This window comes from Melopsittacus undulatus, chromosome 2 (assembly GCF_012275295.1).
Source record: "Melopsittacus undulatus isolate bMelUnd1 chromosome 2, bMelUnd1.mat.Z, whole genome shotgun sequence".
Classification (NCBI taxonomy): Eukaryota; Metazoa; Chordata; class Aves; order Psittaciformes; family Psittaculidae; genus Melopsittacus; species Melopsittacus undulatus.
In genome coordinates, this window is record NC_047528.1 from 65,378,885 (window position 1) to 65,398,499 (window position 19,615).

The 19,615-nt window shown below is 39.3% G+C and overlaps 1 protein-coding gene across 1 annotated transcript in view; it reads right to left on the reverse strand.

Moving 5' to 3' along the window:
* Window positions 1–19,608, reverse strand: part of EIF5B (eukaryotic translation initiation factor 5B) — a 38,063-nt gene extending 18,455 nt beyond the window's left edge. Inside the window, exons 1-7 of the mRNA XM_034072323.1 lie at window positions 19,482–19,608; window positions 4,712–4,837; window positions 4,543–4,627; window positions 3,534–4,167; window positions 2,855–3,075; window positions 2,523–2,673; window positions 968–1,063 (exon numbers count right to left, since the gene is read on the reverse strand). Of these exons, the coding sequence (XP_033928214.1) occupies window positions 968–1,063; window positions 2,523–2,673; window positions 2,855–3,075; window positions 3,534–4,167; window positions 4,543–4,627; window positions 4,712–4,837; window positions 19,482–19,516 (1,348 nt within the window). The 5' untranslated portion in view covers window positions 19,517–19,608. The remainder of the gene's footprint in view (window positions 1–967; window positions 1,064–2,522; window positions 2,674–2,854; window positions 3,076–3,533; window positions 4,168–4,542; window positions 4,628–4,711; window positions 4,838–19,481) is intronic.
* Window positions 19,609–19,615: the final 7 nt, after the last annotated feature.

The window sequence follows — 19,615 nt, forward strand, 5'->3', positions numbered from 1 at the left end:
TTAAATAGGTTTATGCAATAGGTCCATTATTGGCTAAGAGTATTACTACTGCTTTTGAACATTATAAAAACCCTCACTTTCTTTAAAAGACAAGGGAAAATGAAGTAATGAACTACCCACTCTTGCTCTACTCTTCCATGCAAAAAAAAAAATCAAAATCACAGGTATAATTCTATTAAGCACTGTTCTCAGTTCTTTACACACCTTCCTTAAGTAGTAAGCAGCCACACAACTTTTGCCAAATATTAAAAAAAAAAAAAATCAAACCCAGCTAAATAACAAAAAAAGCTGATTCAAGGAGGTTTTGGGATTGTTTCTATTTTGTTTTAACTCAGGAATAGTCTTAAGAAGAGACAAAGTAACAACCCCATCCCAAAAAAGCCACAAAGCACATAAGTAGAAAGTTCAACGCATTCAATCCACTTCTAACCAGTACAAGTTCTATGAACTACTCACGCCCTGGAAACTGAAAACTGCTTTTATATACAAGAAAACAAGCAAACAAATTGCCTCCAACTTAAAAGTACTAAAACTAAGATCAATCCCCTCTCATCCTGGAACATCAACTTAGACTTAATTATAAGTTATTACTTACACTACATTGTATTTAACCTATACAAACACCCAAAGCATTCAACCTCACCATTGTAAAAAGCTTTTACATTCTGCACATCTCCAACTTTTAGAAATTCTGAAGAAAATACTGAGGTTAAAGAAAAAAAAAAACAAAACAAAACAAAAAACACACCAAACTTAATCCTTTGTTTTTACAATAAAACAAAGTGAGCACCTTCAAAAGAACTTTAAGATCTTAATGCACCCAATACTTGCACATGGGGGCAGGGATGTCAAAAGAATCTCAGAGGCACCCTGAAGTGCCAACTTGGTTTAGGATTAGCTGATTTATTCCACAGATACTTCCAGAAATGTGACTGATCTATTAAGTATCCCCACATTCAAACCACACCTTCTTTATTTTCTGGCTGCTGCTGCTTCTTTTTCTTTTTGTCTTCATATATTGGCCTCTTCTTTGGCACAGAGTCTTTGGATGGCACTTCAACACCTGCAAAACAGAAATTGTTAGAAAGAAAACTGAAGTGTTAAGTTACCAAACATAAACTTTGGTTTAAATGAGAACATGCTTTCTAGAACTTCCTAGGAGGAGGAAGGCAGTGGAAAGTAGGTTCAATGAACATTTTATCTTTTTGAAAAGACTGATCTTCAAAAGCTGCAAAGTTTAAGCAAAGTGTAGAACTTCAGATACCCTGAACAGTCTCAAAAAGAAGACAGATTACTAAAGGGAAGAAAACAACCTGATCCTAAGACTCCATGTTTGAAGCTTTTCTAGATTTCATGAACATGAACACACACAAAAATTAACAGCATGTGTTGATTTAAAGTCTGCCATGGTAAAACTCTCAAAGCCAGTCTGCCAATCACCCCTGTTTCAGAAAATCTGGAGCAGTTAAGAGGCACAGCTTTTAAAAGCTTAAGGTTATTCAGTAGATAGTATTTTCTCTTCTGCTCAGTTTTAGGGAGGCAGTTGTCTGTTACTTTTAACAACATAGACAGTTTTAAGTATTAAGATGTGCCAGGTTCAATCTATCAGCTTCATCTTCACCTGTGACATTGGAAGGCATTCAGTTAAAAAGAACATCAGTGCAAAAACAAATTAATAATTCGATTACTGCTACATCCTCTGAAAATTCCTTTAGGTAATGTGTGACTTACAGTGTAGATTTGACATAAATCCAGTTGTGACAATACACAAATAGAAAGATTCTAATAACTACAGCAACAACTCAAGATAAATGGCCTTTGTGTATTTTTAAGATCCCCAAATACTTTACTAGCTACAGAGATTCCTACCCTTACACATCCACCTAGCAGAAGTGTCAGACAGCATTCCCCAACAAAGGATACTTGGAACTCAAGAACTCATTTCTTTCTTTAGCCACAAATTACCATGAACAGATTAGTACATGGGCTTACAACACACTGGATACATTTATTTCATTGTAATGAAAACACTGTATTTGAGGGAAAAGCTGGAAACCTCCTGTTACACCCTTTTCCCAAGCAAATGCAAGAGGATAATATACTGTCCCCATGGACTAACTAACAATGTAGAACTACACACTTGCTTAAGTGAGCACATGAATTAATTCACAATAACACAAGACCTGCAGTACAACCCATCTGCTTTTCTTGGCCTTTGGACTAAGCAATGGAAGGAAGTGATTTCTCCTAAGTTCCTTAAATAACATCTTTAAAATGCAAGTGAAATAGAAAATATATTATAAAATATATTAAAAAATATCAAGTTGGATATTTGAAGTGTAAGATGAAAATAGACATTTAAACCTACTTTTGAAAAGGGGAGTGTCACACACACTGCCTTCCTAGACAACAAAGGAGCTTCATACAGAATTACTCAGAACTACCTCCCCAGCTTCAGACAGAAAAAAACATATACAAAGAAGGGGTATGATTTAGTAGTAGTATTAAACTTTATTCCTTACCCTGAGCTTGAAGTAGTTTAAGAGTAGCCTCCGCTCTGGCTCTGGCTTCTCGTTGAGTTTTTGTTAAAAGTTTTCCCTCCTTCTTTAATCGCTCCTTCCTCTCTTTTTCCTTCTGTTTCTTTCTTTCTTTCTTTTCTTGCTCTAATCGTTCCTAGAAAAAGGTTAAAAGAAGCCATGCAGAAATGTTAAAGCATGCTTTACACAAAGCTGGCCACATACATATTCTATTGATGAGAAATATATGAAAGACTAATCCACCAATTGTACCAGCATAGGGACAGTTTAAGATTACCCTGAGGACAGAATAAAGGAGAAGGTAAGATACACGGTACCTCCTCTTTGCGTTTTGCTTCTAGCTCCTCCAGTCGTCTTATGCGTTCTTCTTCCTCTCTTTTTGCCCTTTCCTCCTCCTCTTTCATTTTAGCTAAGGCTTCCTGCATAGCTTTAACCGTGGCTTTACTGGGACCCTTTTTCTTCTCTTTCTCTTTTTCTTCTTTCTCACCTTTCTTTTTTTTCTTGTCTTTCTTCTTTTTGTCCCCCTCATTGTCATCAGCTACAGAAAAGAGATCATAAACATTCAAAGATCTGAGAAATTTTAAAGATACTCTAAATATAAATAATGTTTCAGATATAGTAAGTAGCATCAAATGAGAAACTATCTAAGCATTTCGTAATAAAAAATAAAACTCTCTGAACTTATAAAGTCAGGGCCTGAAGTCTTAAAGTAACAGAATAACTGGGAAGTGAAAAGTATGTTGCAATACAGAACCATAGCCACCTACCACAGTGAGAATTCACCAGCTGGCTCTTGTTTTCCCATGTACCTGAACAAACTATAGGCCACAAAAAACAGCCATGTGGGAGTCAACACAAAGAGGCAGAAAAGGCTACCAAGTGTCTAGTATTCCCAATTCAGAGTAAAGCAACAAATCATCTTCACTGTGTGCCAAATCTTTGGCCTTATAAAAGCTACAGTGTTTAAATTACAGTTTCAAAAATCACATCAGATACCCTCTGTTGCTGCAGGAGTCTCGCCAGCGGTTGCGAGGACATCAGAAGCCTTCTCTTCAGTTTTTTTTTGAGTTTCCTTCGGCTTGGCTGGTTCTTTACCACCTTCCAGTTCTTCCTTCTCTTTCTGCTTCCTCAGTTTGGCTTTTTCTTCCTCACGTTTTTTCCTTTCACGTTCTTTTTTTTCTGCCTTCTTCTGAGCCACTGTTTTCACTTTGAATGAAGGCTCATCATCATCATCCCCACTTTCCGCAGCAGGAGTAGACTTCAGTTTCTGGTTTTTCTTTTGTCCTTTTCTAGACTGGGAGACATCATCTGATTCATCACCACTCTCACCTGCAGAGACTGCCCCTGCACGGTCTTTGCTTTTCTTAATGTTAGTTTCATCTTCTTCTGACAGATCATGTTTTTTATTTGACTTCTGAGTTTTCCCTTTGCTTTTCTTAAGCTGTATTTCATGATCATCATCATCACTGCCAGAAAGCATGTCTTGTTTTGCTTTCTGAGCTTTTTTAGATTTTTTATCTTTATCTTCCACTTCCTCACTGTCATAGTCATTTTCCAGATTGGCTTTTTTACTCTTTCCTTTCTTTTTTTTGTCTTGTTTTGATATGCTTTCTTCATTGTCATTTTCAACCTGGTAATTAAACAATTCAATAATCAGCCTTAAAAAATTACTTGCTATTGTGAGCTAAGTAGAAGCACTGAAAGATGTCAAGAAAGACTTCTCTTACTGAAGACAAAGTGTGAAAGCAGTAACTATTCCTGCAAAGTGTACTGTGCCTCAACCCACAAATAAAATGTATTCTGATTGGCTTTGAGTAATTATTAGTATGAAGATATGGCTTCTGGTAAAATCTCTCACCAGTTACTTTACTATGAAAATACAATCAAGTGTAATTAAAAATACATGCATGTCTCACTACACTACAAGACTAGAACTCTCCTGGGACAGAGGTGCCTTGTATTTTACTATGTCCTATTAATGAGCCCACTTCCCCCCAGCATTCACCTTTCCTGTAGAAGGTTCCCTGTCAACCTTCCCTCCTTGCGCCTCTATTGACAATTCTTCCAACTCCTTCAGGATATCATCTTCACTAAAATAAGAAAAATTACAGTACTTAAGTAATTGAGTTTTTGTTAAATGGAATAAAAATAAGACAGAAAAAAAACAAGCTTACTCAAAATCCTGTTTCTTCTTCTCTTTTTTCTTTTTGCCTTTGGATTTCTGGGGCTCTTGCTCCTTTGCAGCTCCTGCACCCTCTATCTCAGCAGCAAGGGCATCAATATCAATATCATCTTTTGCACTAAAACATGAAAGAAAAGCAGGGTTATCGGAGTTCCAATGTTAGGTTTATATAAGAAGAAGCCGTCTGCATAAAACAAAAGCTTCAAAATGTAAAACTCCAATCACCAGACATCAGCATCACAAGGGGAAAACCCACATTTAACAAACCATTATATCCTACTACCTTATTCCACCCAGTAGGACAAAAAGAAAAAACCCTTATACTGCTTGAAGGGAGGTGAGACAGTGAAATATGTCTCTCCTGAAACACCAGGTTTGAAAGGTCAGATGTGAGATTTTATAAAACTTCCTGGAAAAATGTAACTAGACTCTTTCACTTTGTTCCTCCAAGAGATAAATGGTTTAGCCCTTCAAGTCACAGTAATGACACTAGGTGTCATTAATAGTAAAGTAGGCCCCACAATCAACGCCTAAAAACAAAGCACAAATAGAAGAAAGCTTCCAATTTAATAACCATAGTTCTATGAAGAAGCACTTATCTGCCCCTTTAAACATCCTTTAGCAAACAAAAAAGCTATTGTATATTTATTTATCAAGTGGAAGCTCTTCACAGCTTCCAACTTGTAATAGCTGCCTATGCCTTGCCCTCAGACTGAAAAGTTTATCTTTCAAATATAAAAGTAGTCACACAGAGGAATAGTTCAGCCCTGAGCCAGACCCTAAAAAGGATGAGAAAAAATACAGATGCAGTTGGCAATCAATCCTTTCCACTACTTACTTCAGTATCACCTCTCCCAAGCCTAAAGAAAGCCAGAAATTTCACTAGACACTTGAAATATGCATCCTTCCTCATTAGGTCTCATGATAGCAAGTTTCTATGATTCTCTTTCAAAAGCATTTTCATTTCCTAACCTCTCATCTGCAACTAAACACAAGTGGGGTTTTTACTGTTCTTTATCAGTATTTGTAATTCAGACACACTTTTTTCTTGACTTGTAACACAAGAATTGAGCAAAGAAAAAGCCTAGTGTGCAGAGGTTTTCCCACCCAATCACACTCACTACAATTGTGAGAAAGGAGACCTACCTATTCCCTCCTTCATATTTAGAACCCTAGCACTCAGGCCAAAATTGGTGCATTAAAGTAATCAGTATTATTTTACCAGATCTTGCAGCTTCAAAAAAAAAATTAAATCAATATGCACCTAACTCCCTCTTCAATATGTGGGCAGAAATCTGTTTTTTTGTTTCGCAATCTCACTGTCTCAATTATTACCAACCACTAAGAGCAAATCAACCAAACAATGACCCACCAAATACCTGAACCTATATATCCAGAAAATAAACAGATTTCTTCCAAATTCAGGACCTACAAGATGCCAGCAAATTCTGAACTACCAGAACTTCAGCCTTGCCAATTTGCAAGCTCAGGAGCTGAATATTAACTGAAAAAAAATCAAGTACCTTTAAAGATCCTGAAATTCAGCAAATCTAAGCTGTACTTCCCTTTGCAAAAGGAGTGGGCTGAGAGAATCATTTTACAAGTGAATGCTGACAGTCCCAAATTCATGTTATCCCAAATACTGAGCATAAGTGAGTCACCCAACACTGTCTATGTGTGACAACAGCACAAATAAGCAAGACACGTAGTTTGGGGTTTTTTTTGAAGGTCAAGACTGATTATTTGTACTAAAGATCTTAAATTTTCTTGCTTGTAGACTGAACAAATGAACTAATAAGCATCACAATGAAGCACCTCACTGTACATCACCTTTATTACCAGAAATACTTTATTTTTAGTCAAGAGAAGAAAACCCACACCTTAAATATACCTAATAGTACTACTTCTGTGCTGAGTAATACATTTCTTTGAGAAATGTAACAGTCAAATGGTTAATTCCTAATTTCTAAATCAATCCCTATCACTTCCAGAGCAAATAATTTTTGTCTATTTCCATCTTAAAAACAGCTGACTTGACTTTTTAGCAACTTAAGAGCTGTTTTTAACTGGCTGTGCACCAGCAGTAGCATAAACAGACAAAATAAAAACGTCACCTAGAGTTAAAATCCTAATACCAGGCTAACTACATTACATCCAGGCCTACACATTCTTTTTGCATTAAGTGCAGAAATTCAGTTTATTAAGCACACTTGCTTACTTCATTTTACTTTAGGAGTTAATGGAGAAGATCAAGTCAAATTGAAGCTTGAAATAGTTTGAAGAGCCCAAAATAAAAGCTCCACCACTACTTCTTCCATGGCTGTACTGCTCCCACTACTGCAGGATCTTAGCCATATGGCTGTACAGATACTAAAGAGGCAAGTCTTTCAACAGCTTGTATTTTACATGGATATTCTCAAGGCTGACTTTTCACATAGCAGTTTTGCAGCAAGTTATGTCCAAACATAAAACACATGGATTTTATACTATTAGCAAGGAGGATGCTTAGAGTTTTCCAGGATATGGGCTTTAAGGGGTGAAGAGTTAATTGTTTTCAAATCAACACACTTTAACTGAACCTTGAAGAAAACCTTTTTGTGAGGAAAAAAAATAAATCTCTGAAACACTGAAAAAAAACCCGTAAGCAGTAAGCTTTAACACCTACCAGCAAGAACAACTTAGGAATAATAATGAAGACTGTTCAGCTGTCATGATAGTGGCATAAATATAGTACAAGAGCCTTTCCAGCCTTGGCTTTCACTGCTTTAACAGTCAATGGTTTCCAAGAATCACAGAATGCTTTGTGTTGAAAAGGACCTTAAGATCATGTAATTCCAACCCTCTGCTATTGGCAGGAACAGCTTCCACTAAACCATGTTACCCAAGGCTCTGTCCAATCTGGCGCTGAACACTGCCAAAGAAATCTATACTACATTTCCCCTTCCTAAGAAATAACACAGCAAGCTTCAAACATTTGAGCCTCAATGAAATGAAACTAAAATTAAGGCTGCACATACATAAACAGCAATATATAGTTACAATTCTGTTTAAGACATACAAAGCAAGGACATCATTGGAAAGCTAAGGAATTCAAATATTGTATTCTATTACTAGGAGTTTATACCCATACTGACTATGAATTTCCTTACCTTTAAAAACTCTAATATTCCACTAGGATTTCATAATAAAAGAAAGTTGAAAGTAAGACTGAAAAGGTGCCCTCTCTCTCTTCCTGAGTGATTCTTAAGTCATAAGGAACCCACTGCACTTAAGATACATAACAGGAGAGCTTCCTTCCTGTTGGCATTGGAAGATACACCTAGGAACTACTTCCTGTATACCTTTTCAAGCAGTCTGCAAAAGCACGCTTCAGAAACCCAAAAACTCTTGCAGAAACTTCCTCCTCCAAAAGGTCTCCACATAGCCTCTCATGCCCCTCCACTTAGCCTTTTGCAAGGGTCTTAACCCCAACACTAAGCGTACCCGATCCTAGAACCTGACAGCACCACTATCCTCAAACAATTTTCAATTCTGACCTCAAATCACTTTCACATGAAGACTTTATCTATAGACTTCAGAGTTTTGCTGCCTTGGACCATTCAAGCCCATAATGCTTTGGCCTCAAGAGAGGCCTGCTGTTGACCAGGTCTGCACACCAAAATAAGGGAGTTACTGGCCTGATTTTCTTTTGTCTGTTTCAGAAGTGAAATCTGAGCCACCTTTTCTTACTCACATACTTTTCGATTCCAGCCTCTATTTTTGCTGCAGCTATAAAGAGTTCTGGTATTGCTAAAACAGCATTTCAATGCAATAAATACAGCAGGAGTTTGGTGTGTGCACTTCACTCAAACCTAAACAAACAATTTTCAAAACATTAAAGGGCCACAGACATTCCTCCACAAAGAGCTGTGCTTAATACAGAGCAAGCTATGCAGAAAAAGACACAGCAGTGTCAGGCTAATTAGAGGAGATGGCAGGAATCAATGATGACTGTGCAGATATCATGTTATTTCAGTCACCAAGCAAAACTATTTTTCTTTGCAATCACACCACTGACTGAAAGTCTTCCCCTACACAATTTCTCTGCCTTTTGCCATTTAAGCACTGTAACACTTCAACACATTCCAAAACTGTTTAGAAGTAACATACAGAAATATTCATATACTTTATACTGAAAAATACTGACCTTACTGCTTTAGAAATTACATTAAGAAATCATCTCTTGCCCAGAAGGGTTCCAGTAAAGGCTACTGAAAACATGCATTACATCGGGAAAGCCCCTTGTGAACAGATTCCTGAATATTCACTGGGTCACTAGTTAAATGCTGTGCTAGCACACCATTCTGTACCAGACCAGGATCAAATATACACAGAGCATCCCAAGTAAGTATTCAGAGATTTTTAAGACGGGCATGGGCAACAAAGGAAATTCAACATCTCATGCAATAAAATCATCAAATCAGGCCAGTAAGAAAGTGACACTCCAAAACCCAACCTAAGCTACAGTGTAAAGCAAAACCAGCAACAAATAAAGCTACAATCACAAATCTTGCCTGTCAGACAAATTATGAAATGTTTCAGTGTGAAGATTTAAGCAGAGTTAGGAAATAAATGAAGAGCTGTCACCTACCGCTGCTCAGTCAGATGGAAAAAGACAGCCAATAGCTCTCCTATTTATAAGATCCCACACAATTGCAAGCTATTGAGTCAGAAAAGTGGAAAAGCCTCGTGACTGATAGATGCACAGTCTGGAGAAGAAAAAAAAACAAACCACACTGCAGTGTTTCTCTTGCTAGTGCGGCAAGGAAACAATATTTAAGACTAGAACCCCAGTTAAAACAAAATAAAATCCCTCAGCTAGTATACAGCATCTGCTGAAAAAATACTAAAATAGCACACACTTTAAGGTGTTAGACTCTTTTTTTCCTGGTGGTAGGGTATAGTGGGCGAGTTTAAAACATGAGAAACAAGCACAGTTTTGGAGCAAGTTCTTTTTCTGATGCAATGGCCTGCAACAGCCAGAACCTAGAAATTCCCTGTGGAAGCCATCAGGAGGGCAGAGTTCACCCTCGCACAAGGTTTACATTAATCCTAGTTTCCACATACTAGGGTTTGTGTTAGTCTTAAGGGCACACTTCACCATTTTGCTTACAAACACTTCAGTTGTAAAGTCCTATGATTCCTAAAGCAAGATGTATGCTTGAAGTTTTACCTTTTCTGTGGGAATCTAGGATATTACAGGTGCAAATTAGCACACGTTTCACCAGAACAGAAGTTATCATGCTCCAAATCAAGAGTTAAACTTACAATTCTAGTATGTTAAGAAGCTCTAATTGTTTTTAAGTATTTCAGAACTGTTACAAATACATTTTAATTATCTATCATGTATCCTCCATAGAAGGTTAAAAAAATTACTCCAAGTACTACTGGCATAATTAATATATTCACCAATAGGGATTTTCATAGCATGAAGCTTCCATAGAATCATAGAATAGCTAGGGCTGGAAAGGACCTTAAGATCATCTAGTTCCAACTCCTCTGTCATGGGCAGGGACACCTCCCATTAAACTGTGTCCAACCTGGCTATATTAAGGACAGATACTGCATGCAGAACAATCTCTTTAAAAGAGACAAATCTAGGCATAGGAACTTGACAGACTCCCTGGGCATCACCCCAGGAAGCAAGGCCAAACACAGGGAACATAAAACTATAGCTATCAAAGTATGAGTCAATAGCCTTTTAGCATTTTAATTTGTGCAGTGAACTTCTGCAGCTGAAATGCGCCAACTGCCCTTCCTTGTCAAACAAGCTCCTCCAGCTTCCCATGCAGGTTCTAGGGAAGGACAGCGTTACAGGTCAGTTGACACCAACAGCATCTCACAGACACTCTCTGCTAACAGACAAGCATATTAACATGATTACCACACAGGCATGTCTTCCTCATCCTCTTTCCTAAGACCACAAACAATTACAACTTTGAGTACATTATAGTACCCACACTATATATATCCCCAAACACAGGGTAAAACTTCACTCTAAGGTGGCACTTTGCATCTACATGACAGAGATGGCATCCTGACTACGCAGCAGTGAGAGAAAAACTATTAATCCATACATGAATTGCACGAGTGGAGCAACAGCATTCATTAGCTGTATAAAAGAGATGAGTTGCGCACATTTATACCAATTTAATTCTAGTGAAATTAGTTAAATAAAATTGGAGAAATTAAATTGAAGAATCCAGATTAAAATGAGGACAAGCCCTACTGGAAATCCAACATCTAGCTTTGCACACGAAGTCAACAAGGTAACACATTCCTGCTGCAACTAAAACCTGCATGTAGACTCAGAAGGTTACTTTTTGATCCACTGCACTGACCCAACACAACCACTAAATCTTGCCTTCGCCTTGCAGCTAGACCAAGTCAAAACCAATCCTAACTAAACTATTTTCAGCATAATTTAAACTGTTTCTCTAAAGATTAAGTTGAAATGTCAGGAAATGTTTGTACAACTCAGACTAAAAAACATTTATGGGCATTGGGCAGAAGAGTCACTAAGTTGACACAGCAAGAAAGCTGCATCACTAACATGAACTCATTGTCCACATTCCTGAATAATCAGAACTCCTTTTTGCTGAGGCAACTTTGGAGATATTTCATCATTTACATCACACCAGCTCTTCTAACCACCTTCAAAGGCACATAGATGTCATTATGTCATTTTCTTTGCTTAGAAAAAAAAACCACCTTGAACTTCAAAAAGACTGAAAAGAAGCTGAACCATCTGTTTCCATCTGTTTGGTTTTGCAATAGGTTTAGACCAAGTAAAGCTAGTACTTTTAGACATGTCTTTACCATTACTCCCCTAGAACACCTCACCCATCCTCTGCTATACATGGGTTGCAAGCCTGGTAATAGGATGCATTCCAAAATACAAGCTTACTCAAATTAGCAAGCTACCAATGCTGAATGGTATATTTGTAAGGTTTTTAACTTGTACGTATTAAGATAAATAGGCATTCTGTCTTTCATTGAAGTTTATTTTAGAGCAACTGGTTTAAAATACTGCAGAACATAAAACATTTTGAAAGTATTTAATTGTTCAAAACCAGGCACCACCAACTTGTTCTTGAAGTGCGTTATGAAATTGAAAATGCAAGTATGTGCTGGCTCAGCCATGCCATTCAAAACATGAAACAAAAGCCATGGTCTTTTTCCTCATCCTTATCTATCAAAGAACATGAATACAGAAAACATATTTTCAGAGTAGAAGCAGCCACCTTGATTTCCTGCTGAAGACATTTAAATTACATATGACCAAGAGTCTGAAATTCAGGAAGAACTACACTCCTTCCTTAGCTCAAGAAGTGAAGCAGTGTCCACATGAGCAGCAGCTATGCAACACACCACTGCAGCTGACAGGGCTTAAAAAAAGTCACAGCCCCAGAAAAGGGCCACACTCCCCTTGCCTTTTCCTCCAACTATGGCCAGGGGAGGGTAGAAGTTACTTTCTTCCCCATTCTCAGCCACGCTTTCCCTTCTCATCAGCTCGTGCAATCCTGCAGACAAAAGCCCTTGCAGAACACTCTTCAGGTGGCAAATCAAATCACACTGCTGAGTTGCACTGTGGGCACATAAGCACTGTACCAATGCAGTGGAAGCAGTTACAGTATGCTACTGGGGACAGCAACAGTAAGACCACAAGGCTGGAAACATCTGACAGCTTAACTGAATACAGTTTGATGCAAAACTACACCTTAGCTGTTTTTCCCAGATGAAGGAAGCTGGTGAGACTTCCTCATTACATGAGACAGCAAGGAAGTGAAATTTTACAAAACGCGTAACTGCTCTGTACTCAGGCTCCCCAAACAATGATTCCATTTTTCATATTAAAGAGTCATGCCTTCTCTTTCAAGTTGGGCTGAGGAAAAAGAATGGCATAACAGCTAAGTAAAACTGTCTGAAAGAAACATAGAACACAACCTTTAACCCCAACAGATCCTAGAAAAAACGAAAAACTCCTTTATTCAACACAGATTTAAAAAAACAAAAACCAACAGCAACAAAAAAAAAACCTACTCACCACAATCTAAAATTTGCATTTAAACAAAGATGTAGCAAAACTTCAACATAAAAAGCTTCTGTAGTGGCTAGCAGAAGGCAACACAGAGCTCTGTAGCTCTTCAAGGTTCAGTTTAAGTGCTTAGGTGCCAACAGAATTAGGTGACTAAAAGCACGGAATAGGAAACACTAAGGAACTAGCATTTGGTCTCATTGAACTATTTCTTTTAGGTTTTGTTTGTTTAGAAAAAGTGCAATGATGACAGAGATTACCTTCAAGTCCACTGTTTTACAACTTCCATGCCCTATGCATTTTACTGCATAAAATCAAAACTAATCACAAAAATACCATTTAGAACCCTTCATGAAATACACTTTAGATTGTCTATGAACCCACATGGGATACCCCCCCACATTAACTAAAAAACATACTTCATCTTACAGCATCAATTTACCTAAAGAAGCACCTGTCAGTTTTAAGAGAGCATGTTAAAAATCTCCACTAGACTACTGTGAAAGAAAAACTGATACATAGGAACAGTAAGTCATCAGTGCTGCGAACACTAGCATCATCAGCACACACATCTTGTGCAAAACAGCAGCTGTTTTCAGACCAAACGGCACTGTACTTTTTTGGCAAGACAAACTTAACTACTACATTAATTATGTGTACATGTAATTTGCATTCAGGAAAACAATTTCCTCCACCAGTCAAGGGGACTGTTTTTCTGTAGGGAGGAGGAACAGGAATATTATGCAAGCATTAAGAGCTACTGAACAGGAGATTTCATCCAAAACTGTAACCTTCACTCCTAGGCAGCTTTAAAGTGATGAACAGCAGAGAACAAATGTACAGAGACACACATGAGCCCAGAGTCAGAAAAACATGACAATTAAAACCAGTAAAGGTATGTAGAACTGTCAGTTTGTCTGGTTTGATGAACATCAACAACAGCAGCAAAATTTAACTTGCCATAAACTTCTATATTCTGAGCATTGCTTGCCAGAGATCTCCAGAGAATCAAAGAACAGTGTCTGCAATTCCTCTGGCTTGCAATGTACTATTTCCATACTTCTCATAAACAGGTGACTTACACATAAGGTTTAGGTGCCTTCATGGAAGTAACAGATAAAGAAAACTGAGATTCCCACAAGAAAAGCTGATTCTAACAACCTACTTCATGTACTGCAGTGGTTTTGGTTTGTGATACCATTACCACAAATATTTGAAAATCTTGACAGTCTTTTTACAATGATGCTTTGCTTAATACAAAAAAAAATCTAAACCTATAAAATTAGTTTTCTTATAAATATGAAAGGCTTGCATTAATAACTACAGGTTGGGAAAATAGAAATATATATCTGCATAGAACAGGCCAACAAATTTCTGTAATGGAAAAATTATCTTGCACTACTTCATCTTCCAGTACAAAATCCTAGCATCTTCCAGATGAGAACTGCAAAACAGGGATTTCAAGGGTTTATCACCTGTTCTCAATGGAGCTGCAAATGTTCTCTGCTTGTGGAAATGTTTCAGAACAGATACAGTTATGTTTTCTAATGTACAGAATGTTTCTGAACTACAGGTATTTGAAGGCTTGCTAGCCTTCACAGAACTTTCCTACACAACATTAAGATGCTACTTAACAGACTAATAAAAGAGAGCCAAATAGAACAACTAGTAGACAATGACAGGAGTTTAATCTGTAGAAGAGAAGGCAATATATAGCATAAGCAACAGCACTCTATGTCTTAATTTAGCAGCAGTGTTCACTCTTGGCTGCAGAATCACAGCTGGCACCTCTAACTTCTAAAGCAACATGCATGAATGATCAGAGTGGTATGCCTAGGCAACAGTTCACAATATTAAAGGGCACAAGAAAGAATAAACACACCTAAAGACTACCTACTGGAAACGAAAGAAAGCCACTAAGAGGAAGATGACTTACCGTTGGGAAAAGAGTAAAAACACATGAAAAGATAACACCATCAAGGGGAAAAGGTCCGTATTCTATGCCGGAAATAATTTATACCATACAGCGTACTTGGAAATCTACAGCAGCAGCTTGAAGCTTGAATTCAAATCACAGTTCTGTAGTTTACAACAGCCTTTCTTCCCACACATTCAAAAAGCAGTAATAATACTCCTATATGAAATTCACAAAGACAGCAGGGTAGAACCTTGACATAACTTCTTCCTTTATAGCTCTATCCAAGAGCCAAGGCATATCACTCCTGGGAGGAGCTAGACTACACAATTAGATCACCTACTCTTCCATTAGGAAAGCCTGAAAACTCCTATCTTTTTTTTCTTTTTTTTTTCTTTTTAAGATTTGCTATGACATTTCATTCTAAAATGAGTGCTTAACACAAACATAAAAATTCCAAAGAGGAAGCAAAACTTCCACATCGCTTAGGGGCTATTTATGACCCAAAGCATTCTCCACCTTTACAAAGTGCATCACTTTTCACACACCACACTGAATTTTTTCCTACAGTGACCATATATCTGACCATTCTGTTCTTTACAGACAGATGCACAGCAAACAGCAGCACAAGTCAATAAGAGTTCAAGAGGAATGTAACAAAAGCACTGGTATAGTAGAAACAGGTTTGTAGGTGTACCCGTTCAGGCAGCAATCTGTATTCGTAACAGACAACAATCCTGTATCACCATTCTTTTCCTGCTCACACAGCTATCATCTCACTCAGGGTCTTATCCCTTTGTACTTACACCTTGTTCCCATGATAAAATTCATTCTCATCCTCATTTACCAGCACGCTTCCAAGACATAAATTAACACTCACCAGTATGACCTCCTCTGTACTCAGCAGAAACAAGGGATGAGTAAAACCACACAACAGAAGACAAAGCTATGTGGGTGAAGGGAGAAAAGCAGAGTAAAGATGACATGTACCTTCCATAACTTGGCTCAGTATGTCAAAAGACAAGCAGAAAATCTGTCACATCCATTCTCAAACCAATATTCACAACACAGACACACCACATGCATCTTCCCCACATGCAAGTGCATCTGCACTGCAAGTTATGCCCATGAGCTGCCACATGCAGAGCTGCAGTCAAAAGGAACATAAGGGATGGTAACAGAATTGTTGGGGAAAGAGGAAATGGAAGAGGAAACAACACTGCATGTCACAGAACTGAAGATGTAGGAGGCAAAACTGAAAGAAGCCTTTGATTACACAGTACCATTCCTCTCACTTTACTAGAAACTGAAGGGAGACTGATAGGGGATGCTGAAGTCCAATCTCAAGCTACAGATGCAAATACCTGATGCAACCTCTCCCTCCCTCGAGGGAGCCCAACATTCACAGTGATGTCTGCTAGAACACCACCAGATAATCACAGTACATCTGCAGACAGAGCCTATTCCAAAATGTCACTGGTTTTCCAGGTCTATCCTCACTCCCATCCCCTCAAACTCTGCTATAAAATACACCCAGTCTAACCATGCTGCCCTTCTCAAACATGTATATATTTAAATTCTTGCACGTCATCTCTCCCATTGCCATACAGTCATGTGGCCCTGTGACACTGTATTGCCACTGCTAGTAGCAGTAAATAAGCTCTGCACTGCACTTGCAAGGCCTTAGGACTACAGCTATTTTGTTGGTTACTTGGGTTACTTCGCTGAACTTTTACTGACCTGCCTGCAACTGTTCCTTGATTTAGCTGTGACAGCAATTTCTCTAACTGACCAGGTGCCTATGCCTAATTGCTTCTACTTTTGTTTACTCAGGCAGGCTGCAACCAGAGTCTCACATAGAGAGCAGTAACAAGCAGTCACTCTGTACAGAATGAGATAATTCACAGCTCTACAACAATGATGTAGTATAGAGAAATACAGGCCTGATATAGCAGCAGATGCCTTGAGAAGTGGAGGCACAGGACTGAGAGAAGAGGCATGCAGGCACAGACAGAGACAGCTTGTACAGGACTCAGCACTGGACATCCCACAACTCACCAGCAATTGACCAAGAGAAACACAAGCCTGGACAAAACCATTTTTAGGGGTAACAAACAAGAAAGAAGCATTATCTAATACACAGTGCCTTTTACATATTTGGATGAGACACAGAGCTGCAACCCAATTAGAAGCTAAGGCACATTAGCAAGCATATAAAAACATCTCAGATGGATCCTAGAGTGAGGAAGATGAAACCACCAAAATGAACAACCATATTGCTTCTCATGAAGGGTACTGATGCTGACAACGCGCTGTAGCAGCTTACCATCACCAGGATGAAATCCTAGAACTCAGAGCAGCAGTGAGGGTGAATGTAACCATTTCAACTGAGTTACTGTTCTTTTTTTTTCCTAACAACTAGATCTGAATTAATAATCATTAAGCCTTCAGGATTTAAATTATTCTAACATAATCACAGAATCCCAAGAGTTGGAAGGGACCTCGAAAGATCATCTAGTCCAACCCCCCTGCAAGAGCAGGGTAACCTAGAGTACATCATATAGGAACTTGTCCAGGCGGGCCTTGAATATCTCCAACATAGGAGACTCCACAACCTCCCTGGGCAACCTGTTCCAGTGCTCTGTCACTCTTACAGTAAATAAGTTCTTCCTGATGTTAACATGGAACCTCCTATGCTCCACTTTACACCCACTGCCCCTTGTCCTGTTACTGGATATCACTGAAAAAAGCCTAGCTCCATCATCCTGACACCCACCCTTTACATATTTGTAAACACTGATAAGGTCACCCCTCAGTCTCCTCCAATCTAAAGAGACCCAGCTCCCTCAGCCTCTCTTCATAAGGGAGGTGTTCCACTCCTTTAATCATCTTTGTGGCTCTGCGCTGGACTCTTTCAAGCAATTCCCTGTCCTTGAACTGAGGGGCCCAGAACTGGACACAATATTCCACATGCGGCCTCACCAAGGCAGAATAGAGGGGGAGGAGAACCTCTCTTGCCCTACTAACCAAACCCTTTCTAATGCATCCTAGGATGCCATTTGCCTTCTTGGCCACAAGGGCACATTGCTGGTAAATTCTTGGCCTCTCTTTTCAGGTATGCCTCCATTTTTCAGCATAAATGAGATTTTGTGCACAGCACCCAAGAAAAGACTGTGCTCAGTAATTTACAGACCTACAGAAACATGTGCAGAGATGCACAAAGAGAATAAGGTATCCAGTAGGCACCAAGACTCTCAAAGCACGCCTGCACACCAATCACTATCACTGGAAAGACCCTGAGCAGCAGTGCCTCAGCACCCAAAGGCTTCTGCACAACTCTGGCATTTACCACACTAGGTGAAAAGTCAAGCACTAGGCCACCTTTCTTTTCGAGTACAAAATCCAACCCTTCCTTCTTCCTTCTCAAATAACACTTGATTCATTTTCTCACCAGAGCTGCTCCCAAGACATACCTGTGAAATACAAGCTGATAACAGACTCTAAGAAGCAGCATACGTGGTATGGTAAAAGGTGCAAGAAAAAAATAGTCAGGACAAGCAGAACACTTCACTAGTTAAATACTCACTACTCTGAAAGGACCAGAAAATCTAAAACACACCCTAACACAGTAAAGTGTAATAACTTTAAGTCACTAACATTAACGTCTTATTACAATACACATACAGGTAGCAAAGAATGCTTAGAGAGAAAAAAAAAACTGCTTTGTGAAGCAGCCAGCATAGGAAGTACTTTCATAAGAGGAACAATGACTCAAAAAGGATACACAACCTGCGCAGTCTAGGTAAGGAAAAGCTGTGATTTCCACTTCAAACACATTTGAAAATACGAGTTTTCATTTAACTCATCAGTATTAACAACTAAAACCACTCTCCAAATTGGTTTTATATTTGGTTTTATTATCTTATAGCAACAAATAACAATATGTTCTCTCCTGCTACTATAAACACACACGTCATTCAGTCAGTGGTCCATATGGTTAATACAGTTGCCATTATAAAAATCCTTACACACAAGGAAAGTTCAGATGGGGCAGTACCCAAGACGACACACACATAACCACAGAAGTGATCTTCTTCCCTTATAATCATTAAAATATCCAACATCTACATTTATTAAACATGTACATGTCATCAAGTTATAATGTGACCTATAACACTGTCTCCCATTAAAAAAAAAAAAAAAAAAAAAAAAAAAACAAACTAAATTAAAAAAAAAAACCCTTCAGGCACTGCAACTGCACCAAACATCTGGTTTTAGCTGACAACCGAGATCGGCTCTCGCAACCAGCAGTCAGCTGCCACTGCTCTCGGACAAGCGCCCGAGAGTCCAGGCAAGGATAAAGGAAGCAGCATGCAGAGAGAAGGCAAAGGAGGCGGTGGCAACAACAGCAGTAACACAGCCGCTCCAGCGCTAACCGACAAGTTTCTCCCACCGCCGCCGCAGAACACCCACCCGCCCGCCTGCACAGCGCGGCCCGGCCCGCAGTATCCTCAGGCCTCCAGTGCCGGTCGGGCCCGTACGCACAGCCAATACCACTCCACGGATGAAGAACACGACCGGGCCTTCTACCCAGCCAACGTCCGCCGGGCCGGGCCGAGCTGGGCCTAGCGCGCCCCGCCTGCCCGCCACCTCCGAAGAGGCCGCGAGCCCCTGCAGGCCTGACTCAGCGCCGCGACACCGGTGCTCACCACCACCGGTGTCAACAGCCTAGGGAAAGGGACAGAGGCGAAGAGCCACCATCCATCCTACCTGTCCTCGCTCTTGTTCTTCTGCTTCTTGCCCATAGCGGCAGCCCCGGCGCCTACCCCACACCTCAGCACTACCCACCCGCCTGCGCGCAGCCCCGTGCATAAGTGGAAAGCCACCGCCTCCACCACCGCCGC